At 49.2% G+C, this 9,622-nt stretch overlaps 1 protein-coding gene across 1 annotated transcript in view; it reads right to left on the bottom strand.

Moving 5' to 3' along the window:
• HSDL1 (hydroxysteroid dehydrogenase like 1) overlaps nucleotides 1-9,622 on the bottom strand; it is a 35,188-nt gene extending 25,566 nt beyond the window's left edge. Inside the window, exons 1-5 of the mRNA XM_006152568.3 lie at nucleotides 8,891-9,622; nucleotides 6,314-6,385; nucleotides 2,198-2,423; nucleotides 795-1,240; nucleotides 345-572 (exon numbers count right to left, since the gene is read on the bottom strand). Coding sequence (XP_006152630.1) covers nucleotides 345-572; nucleotides 795-1,240; nucleotides 2,198-2,417 — 894 coding nt within the window. The 5' untranslated portion in view covers nucleotides 2,418-2,423; nucleotides 6,314-6,385; nucleotides 8,891-9,622. The remainder of the gene's footprint in view (nucleotides 1-344; nucleotides 573-794; nucleotides 1,241-2,197; nucleotides 2,424-6,313; nucleotides 6,386-8,890) is intronic.

The raw sequence follows: 9,622 nt of genomic DNA, 5'->3' as shown, positions 1-9,622 counted from the left end.
CGCAAGCGTGCCCTTTCCCCGGGGGGGGGGGGGAGGTGGGCATTTCTTATTTTCTGTCTCTCTGTCTCTGTCTCTCTAGTGAGTATATGCACGCTATAGCAAAAATTGCTGGGGTCCAGCCTCGGCGTGGGTGGGTCAGGGGGCTCAGACAGATCCTGGGGCCTCACTGGGTCGGACTCCTCCAAAAAAATCTCTCAAAAAAAAAAAAAAAAGAGTATCAGGTTTTAGAATCATAATTTACAATGCTTATCCTTCCACATTAGGCTTCAATGGGATTCCTGCATGTCAATTAGAAAGGTTCAGGATGCATTAACCAGTAACAAGAACTGAAGACACGCTACTACCTGAATGGAATGGGACCAGTATCCTGTGGTCCGTTTTGAAATCCCAAGGGTAGAAACGGCGTGATGTGCGTACACTTTGGGCGAAGGCACCAACCATGGGCATCTGTGCAGGAAGCTGCCAGGCACAGTCATGTTGGTGGCTACATAGAACGGGATCAGGCTCTGCACGAAGATTCCTTTAGAAGCATATTCGTACTGCAATGCTCGGCTGAAGTGGTCTAAATAAGCCTGTTACACAGAAGAGAGGATAGGACTTTAAATTTGGGGGAAAACCTAAAAGAAAAATTCAGAAGAAACAAACAAAAAAAAGACTTCCTTATTATCCTTCAGGAAGAGACATGACAAAAGCAAACACAAGCTGCTGACAAGAAGCTCAACAAATCTGACCAGACAACTGCAGTAACTGCTCTACCATACTATGAGTTCATCTTCCGGTAAATAAGGGCTGACCTTCGAAGCAGAAAACGCAGCCAGCTGGGGAGTGGGCTTGCAGCAGGAGCCGGAGGAGATGGTGACGACGGCGCCCCGCCTCCTCTCCACCATGCCCGGGAGCACGATGTGCGTCATCAGGCTGGCCGCGGCGATGTTCACGTTCACGATGTCCCAGAGCCTGTCCTCGGAGACCTGAGCGAAATACTGCGGGTAGGGGTAAAACACACCCACGTTGTTGACCAGGATGCCAATGTCCTTGTCCTTCAGGGCTTCGCGGATCGGAGTGTAGATGTCTCGGCCTCTGCTGAAGTCCGCGACGATAACATCGGTTTCCACTTTGTAAGTGTCGGCGATGTCTTTAGCAACAGTCTGCAACTTCTCTGCGTTCCTACTGATCAGGATGATGTTGAGGCCTCGGCTTGCTAACTCTTCAGCGTACGCTTTTCCAATCCCGTCTGTCGCACCTGCAGTGCAAGCCAGAAAAAATGAGCATGCTCATTTTGTGGTGTGATATTTAAAATGGACCTTAAATTACCACTACCAGGTTTAATGACAGAAAAATTCATACTAGAAATAAGATGAGTTCTAGTGTTTATCGGTCAAGGACAATGCTGAATCAATAATGTGACTGATGCAAGCTGAAAACGCTTCCAGACACCCTGACGCAGATAGGGAGTCATTTACATCCCCTGTGCTGATTCGAGGCAGGAGTCAGAAATGGTCTTCGAACTTCCATCTGGATTCTGTGAAAGCCAAGGGGTGCTTTTCTGGGAAATACTGATAAATTAAACGAAATTTAACATAGGAGAGACACTCCTGAGCGTGGTGAGTTTCTATGGGCAGATTCAAAACAGAAAGCAAAAAGGGGAAAAGCAAGCATAGGACAGTGGGGTTAGGGGAGGCCAGGGGACAGGGAGGGCAGGGTAAGGAGGGCACAAGCTTTTGTTTGTTTTGTTTTGTTTTGTTTTTAAAGAGGTTTTTGCTATAGGGCGCGTACGCTTGCCAGAGAGAGACAGTGAGACAGAAAGCGAGAAATCACCCCACAGGGGGGATGGCCACACCGCAATCCCTTCTCCTCCATTCTCCTCTCGGGATCTTGGGCACGCACGCACACACACCCGGTGTGGGTTTTAAGCCACCGGGTCTGGGACGCGAACCGCAGTCGACTACATGGGAGTCCAGCGACATAGCCATTACGCCAACTGCTGGTCCCAGGAGGGCACAAGTTTGAGGCCCGTGCTTTTTCGGACTAGGACAGTAAGAAAACATATGCACATCCACAACAGGAATCATGCGATTTTGTTTTTTATCAGCACGTTCCCATGAGAATATCACACTGAACTCAACAGCTCCAGGAGTAAGGTCTCTAACTTAAAATACAGCCTAGGCAGAAAAGATGACTTCAATGGAAGTCAGGTTACCACTGACGACGGCCCATCTTCCGTACTGCTTGATCAGGTCTGCCCTGCTGCCCAGGCGCGGGATAAAATGCAGCCTGACCAGGCTGTAGAAGTCACAGACGACGGTGATGCTCTTTCTGGCCGTGTACCAGGCCCCGACCAATGCTAGGGCTTCCATATAGCAATTGCACGACCTGGCGATTTCTCTGTACAAGAGGTAGAAGCTGTCAACCGCAGCCATGGCAACCTGAGAGAAGGGAGGAGAGAGAAAGCTTTGCTTAGTTAAGGAAGATGCGTCTTTGAGCGAAGAAGAGCAGCTAACAACATCTTAACGATTCTGCATTCAAATAACGGTAACTTTTACAAAGCATGTAGCCCATGCGTGGATCTTGTCATTATTTAGCATCTGTAGTTATAAAATTCTTTCAATCAACATGACTACCAAGAATTACAAAATTCCTACTGAAATTCAGAAACTGTGCTCCATGTTGTGGATACAGAGATAAACACAATATGCCATGTGGCCTAAAAAAGCTCCTACTCTGATATGACAGACACAGGCTTTCAAAACCCAAAAGAAATCCAAGAGGTGCGGCCACTGCTTTGCTCTCTCATAATCAGCAAGTGTAGAGGCCGCAGGTGACACGGGCACGGCCTCGGCCCCTGGCAGCAGACAGCCCAGCAGCGGCAGAACTGAGTTTCTGACAATGTCAGCAGAAATGAACAATGTGTGTTTTTTAAAAAGAGATAATCCCTTACTTGAAAGAACAGGCTTTTTCAAATGGCAATTCTGAGCCCTTCCTATCTTTGTTTTTTTGGAGAGGTTTTTTTGTTTGTTTGTTTGTTTGTTTGTTTTGCTATAGGGCGTGTGCACTCGCCAGAGAGAGAGAGAGACAGAGAGATAGAAAGCAAGAAATCACCCTCTAGGGGGGATGGTCACGTCGCAATCCCTTCTCCTCCATTCTCCTCTTGGGATCTTGGGCACGCACGCACATGTGCCCAGCGTGAGTTTTAAGCCACTGGGCCCGAGACTCGAACCGCGGTCGGCTATATGGGAGTTCAGCGACATAGCCGTTATGCTAACTGCTGGTCCCAGCCCTCCCTATCTTTCTAACTTCATCTCTAACTCTCACTGCCCAGACCTTGAGCTTTGAGGGATGAAAAGGTCAGCACGACCCTGGTAGGTCCCCACAAACAGCCTTTACTAGGCACCTCCTGTGTTCCTGTGCTGTGAAAATGCTAAGGATTCACAGGTGAGTAAGTAGCTGTGCCTCGGTGAAGAGCAGACACGTGACAAAATCACGTACGATGCTGTATGACACACAGAGGCAGACAAAGGGTCCTGCTAGGAGGGCCGCAGGAGCTGACGGCGTCCCAGACTAACCCGGGTGCCACTGCAGTCCAGTCCAACCGGGCTCTTTCCACCAGAGGCAAACCACCGACGACACCAGGCCGACTACAATGAAATTACAGGTAGCCCAGATTACAGGCAGTTCAGATTCTAGGAGGAAGCTGATTTTAAGCCAAAGAAAAGAGGAAATATGAACTGTCTGGGAGTGTTCCCTAGTAAAGAAATCCCATAAAAAGAGGAAAATAAAGCCCTGAGACTAAGAAAACACCCACAGTAACCACAAAAACTGGCCTAAGTTAAGGAAGAATGAATGAGTGCTCTCCCACTCCAACACAATATAATTTGAGCTCAAGTTATGCACAGCAAGAGCTTGAACTAAACAGGGCAAAAATGAACCAATGAAAGGAACAGAGACAAGAAAGACATTGACAAATGGTACAGCCAAGGTTATTGGGGAGGGGGTCTTCAGAAAGTACATGAAAAAATGCATATCATAAAAAATAAACTAAATATTTTGCACCAAAATCCATCTACTTTCTTTTTTCATAAACTTTTTGAAATTCTCATGTGTACATGTGTGTATGAATGTGTAGTCCAAATGACAGACCAACAAGACATACTAAAGAAGACAGAAAACTGAAGAGAGGTATGCACAGTGAGGTTCCTAAACACCCCACCACAAGGGTACAGTCTCTCAAACAGGAAGTCTCCTACCGCCTCCACATTACTAACTAAGCTGATGTGGCAGGACGTTTTTCTCAAATACAAATTCGGGCCATGGGGCCAGCAGGTGGCATGATGGTTAAAAAGCTAGACTTCCACATGGCTAACCACAGTTCGAGTCCCGGTTCTGGTAGCTTGAAAATCACACTCGAACATCCTAGAAGAATGGAGAAGTGACTGGGGTATGGCCATCCCCCATTGGGAGTGATTTCTTACTTCCCCTGTCTCTGTCTCTCTGGTGAACGTACGCACCCTATGACAAATACCTAAAAACAATTTAAAAAGCATTGGGCCACTTAACTTCTTACAGGCAAAATGCTATACAGTGGGGCTCCATTCACAGAGACTTACCTCCTACCACAAGAATGCCAAAGTTGATTGTGAAAAGAAAACACTGCAAACTTTATCAAGTGCTTAAGCCGAATGACACTAAAACGATGAAATGTTCTTCATGTCGCACAGTACGAGCTCTCCCCATGTGTGAGGCAGCAAGTTCCACAGACTTCGGCCTGAAGAGGTCTTTTTCCAATCGACCTCCCACACTGCAGGCAACACCAGCCCTTCCCCTCCCAAACCTGCTGACATTCAGAAGTATTCCTCCTCTCAGCTGTGCGCGAGCAGGGACGTGCCCCCCAGCACCTTCCATGACCCGTCTGCCACCGCAGTAAACCAGCTAAATCCCAGCTCACGCAGGCGGCTGGCAGGATGCACAGGGCCAGGCGTGGTACCCCAGTGTCTGCACTGGCTGCAGGCCCCAAATGGTCATAACTACAAGAGTCCCAACGAAATGACCAAGACAACCATTTCTTATAAGAAAGGACATTAAAACCTGAGATTCCTTGTCAAACCAACCTAACACGGGAGTTCCTGAAGCAACTTTGTTAAAAGGGTGCATGTTGTAGTAACTAATCAAATACCAGACCGTGGGAAAGTAAATGCAAAAATTATCACTCAAACACACAGTGGTTGCAACAACAGGCCAAAAAATTAGAAATAGCAAAACTATGACTCAGCCTAGTCATTTGGAAATTACATCTATTCTTCTAATCGCAGGTGCACGTATGTCTAGGATGTTAAAACAATATTTTCAGGGACCAGCAGATGGCATAATGGATATGTTGCTGGACTCCCACGTAGTAGACCGCAGTTTGAGTCCTAGACCTGGCTGCCTAAAACCTCACGCCAGGAGTGTGTGAGTGTGCCCAAAATCCTGAGAGGAGAATGGAGAAGGGATTGTGGCACGGCCATCCCTCCAGGACATGATTTTTCACTTTCTGTCTCTTTCTGTTTCTCTGCGAGTGCACATGCCCTAGAGTAAAAATCTCTCTCTCAGGACCAGCAGGTGGCGTGTTGGTTAAGGCGCTAGACACTCCCACATGGCCGAGCAGGGTTCGAGTCCTGAATCTGGTGGCTTGCTTTCTCATTTCCTCTCTCTCTCACTCGTACCCTCTGTCTCTCTGGTCAAATTAAAAAAAAAAAACAAACAATGAATGAATAAATAAAATAAAATAATTATTTAAAAAAACTCTCTCCCAAAATAAAGCAATGTTCTCAAATAAATAACACACACACCAACATCTGTGGGTTTTAGCCAAAGGAGCACTGAAGGAAATTTGTTTTTAGTTTTTTTTGCCACAGGGTGCATGCATTTGCCAGAGACAGACAGAGCAAGACAGAAAAGGGAAAGTGAGAAATCACCCCCTGGGGGTGGTCATGGCCCTTCTCTCAGAATTTTGGGCATGCATGCACATGTGCCTAGCATGATTTTTCAAGCCACCAGGTCCAGGACTTAAACCACAGTTGGCCACATGGGATCCAGCACCATAACCACCACGCCACCTGCTGGCCACCTGAGAGAACATTAACGACACTTGGTGTACAGGGTTAGGATCCAGCCGGAAAGGAGGCTGCTGGGTGCAGCGAGTGGTTGAAAAGGGAACCTCCTCCTGACACCCCGTGTTCTTTCCCCCCACAACAGTCTGGACATCTGGGAGGTGAAACCCCAACAAGAGGAGTCTGACCACAAAAGTGCTCCCCGGTCTCTCCACTCTGGGGTTACCTACCCTTGGTTTGGTCCTTCCTTCTCACTCCCAACCGGGCCTTCAGCAACACAGGGCTGTCCTCCCAAGGCCGATCTGTGAACAAAAACCAACAGGAAATGAATTCCTTTTTTCCCCAGAAAACTTTACTTAAACTAAGATTAAAGTTTTCTTTTTTTTTTTTTTTTTTTGGAGAGGTTTTTGCTATAGGGCGTGTGCGCTCGCCAGGCAGACAGAGAGAGACGGAGAGACAGAAAACAAGAAATCACCCTCCAGGGGGGATGGTCATGCCGCAATCCCTTCTCCTCCATTCTCCTCTCGGGATCTTGGGCACACACGCACACGTGCCCGGTGTGAGATTAAGCCACCAGGTCCAGGAGTCGAACCACAGTGGCCTACGTGGGTGGGAGTCCAGCGACATAGCCATTACGCTAACTGCTGGTCCCGAGATTAAAGTTTTCAAAAACAGAACACATGGAAATTTTCATGCCGTCAATCTCTACACAGAAAACAAAGTACTTACGAATGCACAATCCCCAAATCCATGAAGAGGCCCTGCAGCGGCTCCTAGGACTACAGTGGCTGCCTGGGGTGGGCCCCCTATTCTCCCAGGTGCGACTGGAGCAGACTCCCCTCTCCCTGGACTTTTTCCTTTTTTTTTTTTTTTAATTTTTAATTTTTTTTTTTTGGAGAGGTTTTTTGTTTGTTTATTTGTTTGTATTTTGCTATAGGACACGTGCACTTGCCAGAAAGACAGAGACAGAGAAAAAGAAAGTGAGAAATCACCCCCCAGGGGGGATGGCCATGCCGCAATCCCTTCTCCTCCATTCTCCTCTCAGGATCTTAGGCACATATGCACACGCGCCCGGCAGGAGTTTAAGCTACCGGGTCTGGGACTCGAACCGTGGTCGGCTACATGGGAGTCCAGAGACACAGCCATTATACCAACTGCTGGTCCCCTCCCTGGACTTTTTCTTATGAAACATTTTATCAAATGGGACAGAAATCCACTCAGAGGAACTCAGAGAAAAATGACAGTTTGTGAAGACACCAGAGGCCCTTTGGGAAAACAGCAGCCAGCATCCCTCTCTTGCTGGCTGCCTGTGTTTTCATGCAAGCCTGCTCACTCGCTATCTTTCGCTCTCTCTCTGCTCACTCGCTCTCTTTCACTCTCTCACTCGCTCTCTTTCACTCTCTCTGCTCACTCGCTCTTTCGCTCTCTACTCACTCGCTCTTTATCTCTCTCTGCTCACTTGCTCTTTATCTCTCTGCTCCCTCGCTCTCTTTTGCTCTCTCTGCTCGCTAGCTCTTTCGCTCTCTGCTCACTCGCTCTCTTTCACTCTCTCTGCTCACTCGCTCGTTCGCTCTCTACTCACTCGCTCTTTATCTCTCTCTGCTCACTTGCTCTTTATCTCTCTGCTCCCTCGCTCTCTTTTGCTCTCTCTGCTCGCTAGCTCTTTCGCTCTCTGCTCACTCGCTCTCTTTCACTCTCTCTGCTCACTCGCTCGTTCGCTCTCTACTCACTCGCTCTTTATCTCTCTCTGCTCACTTGCTCTTTATCTCTCTGCTCCCTCGCTCTCTTTTGCTCTCTCTGCTCGCTAGCTCTTTCGCTCTCTGCTCACTCGCTCTCTTTCACTCTCTCTGCTCACTCGCTCGTTCGCTCTCTACTCACTCGCTCTTTATCTCTCTCTGCTCACTTGCTCTTTATCTCTCTGCTCCCTCGCTCTCTTTTGCTCTCTCTGCTCGCTAGCTCTTTCGCTCTCTGCTCACTCGCTCTCTTTCACTCTCTCTGCTCACTCGCTCGTTCGCTCTCTACTCACTCGCTCTTTATCTCTCTCTGCTCACTTGCTCTTTATCTCTCTGCTCCCTCGCTCTCTTTTGCTCTCTCTGCTCGCTAGCTCTTTCGCTCTCTGCTCACTCGCTCTCTTTCACTCTCTCTGCTCACTCGCTCGTTCGCTCTCTACTCACTCGCTCTTTATCTCTCTCTGCTCACTTGCTCTTTATCTCTCTGCTCCCTCGCTCTCTTTTGCTCTCTCTCTGCTCACTCACTCGCTCGCTCTCTGCACCACCTTCCCCAGCTCCACCTGCAGCGTCCACTGGACGTTCCCCATTCCTGCAGCCTGCCTTGACATCCCTTCCCAGTTCCTTGCAGAGGTACCACTGGTGACCCCGAGTGCAGGAATCTAGCACTTGGCTAATCAGCGTGGCAGGGAGACAGGGCACCCTGCAGTGTTGGGGCCACCCTTAGCTGTGGCCAGGCCAGATGCTTCTGGAGGAGGACAGAAAGGAACGCTCGCCCCCTGTGCACTCCCCCTCACACCCTGCACTAGGATGGGTCCACTGTGTAGCATCCCCATAGGCTGCAGTCTTCAGCCAGGGTCCAAGTTGTTTTTAAAAACAGGATGTACTGTGTCCCCATCCTCCTACCTCAGTCTCCAGAGCAGGGGGTTACAGCGTGCACTACCATGCCTGGAGTTTAGGCAGGAGTGAAAATGGAACCCAGGCCCCCCATATGGCCCTAGACAGAAATGCAATTCCGTCATCCCCAGAGGCAGCTCAGGCAAACTCACAGAAGACCAATACACTCAGACACCAACTTACTTATGAACAGCATGGCCAAGAAGCCTCGACGTGTGGCCACTGCCAGTGGTATCTCCTGTAGGAAAGACTCTGGATGGAAAACCAAACTGTCAGAACAGCCATGAAGGACATAACCCAGGGTCGGAGGCTGGGTTTATTTGGCTGGTCACATCACGTGAATAAACGAACATTCCGGCCAGCCTGCGTACCCCTCGTGCACAGAAAGACAAAGCGAGCAAGTGCAGTCAAGGTGGTGGAGGAGGTCAGTAGGTCCTGAGTATGAGTAAGACCCACCCCCTCAGCCAGGGGGAAAGAAAGGACGGTCCAGGCAAGGCCACAGGTAGAAAGGTCTGGCACTGTCAAGGCCTGGCCTGCTCAGGCAGTGTGACAAAATCAATGTGCTACAGCATGCGTCGTGTGGGAGGGGCAGGGGGCAGGCGGTGACCACCTCTATGCTGACCTCGAGTTGGGCCTTACTCCTGAGTACCAAGGAGGGAGCTGGTGGGTCGGCTCTGGAAGGCAACTGGCAGCGGTGGAGGCTGGGTACAGAGCCCTGGCCATTCCCGCCAGCAATGGCAGAGGATGGACTAAGCACACAGGGCCCAGGGCCCCTCGTGCTCCTCAGACGCATGAGACCTTTCACGTGTCTGTACTTGATAGACCACGAAAGGAAAACTAAAGGATGATCAGTCCTTTCCCAGGCCCGTGGACATCGTGGGAAATAAAGCCTTTCTCAGGAAAGACATCAGTACT

The sequence above is a fragment of the Tupaia chinensis genome, unplaced genomic scaffold (genome assembly GCF_000334495.1).
Source record: "Tupaia chinensis unplaced genomic scaffold, TupChi_1.0 Scaffold000355_1, whole genome shotgun sequence".
NCBI lineage: Eukaryota > Metazoa > Chordata > Mammalia > Scandentia > Tupaiidae > Tupaia > Tupaia belangeri.
The sequence above is the reverse complement of the archived record's forward strand: the minus strand, read 5'-3'. Positions and strand labels throughout refer to the sequence as shown.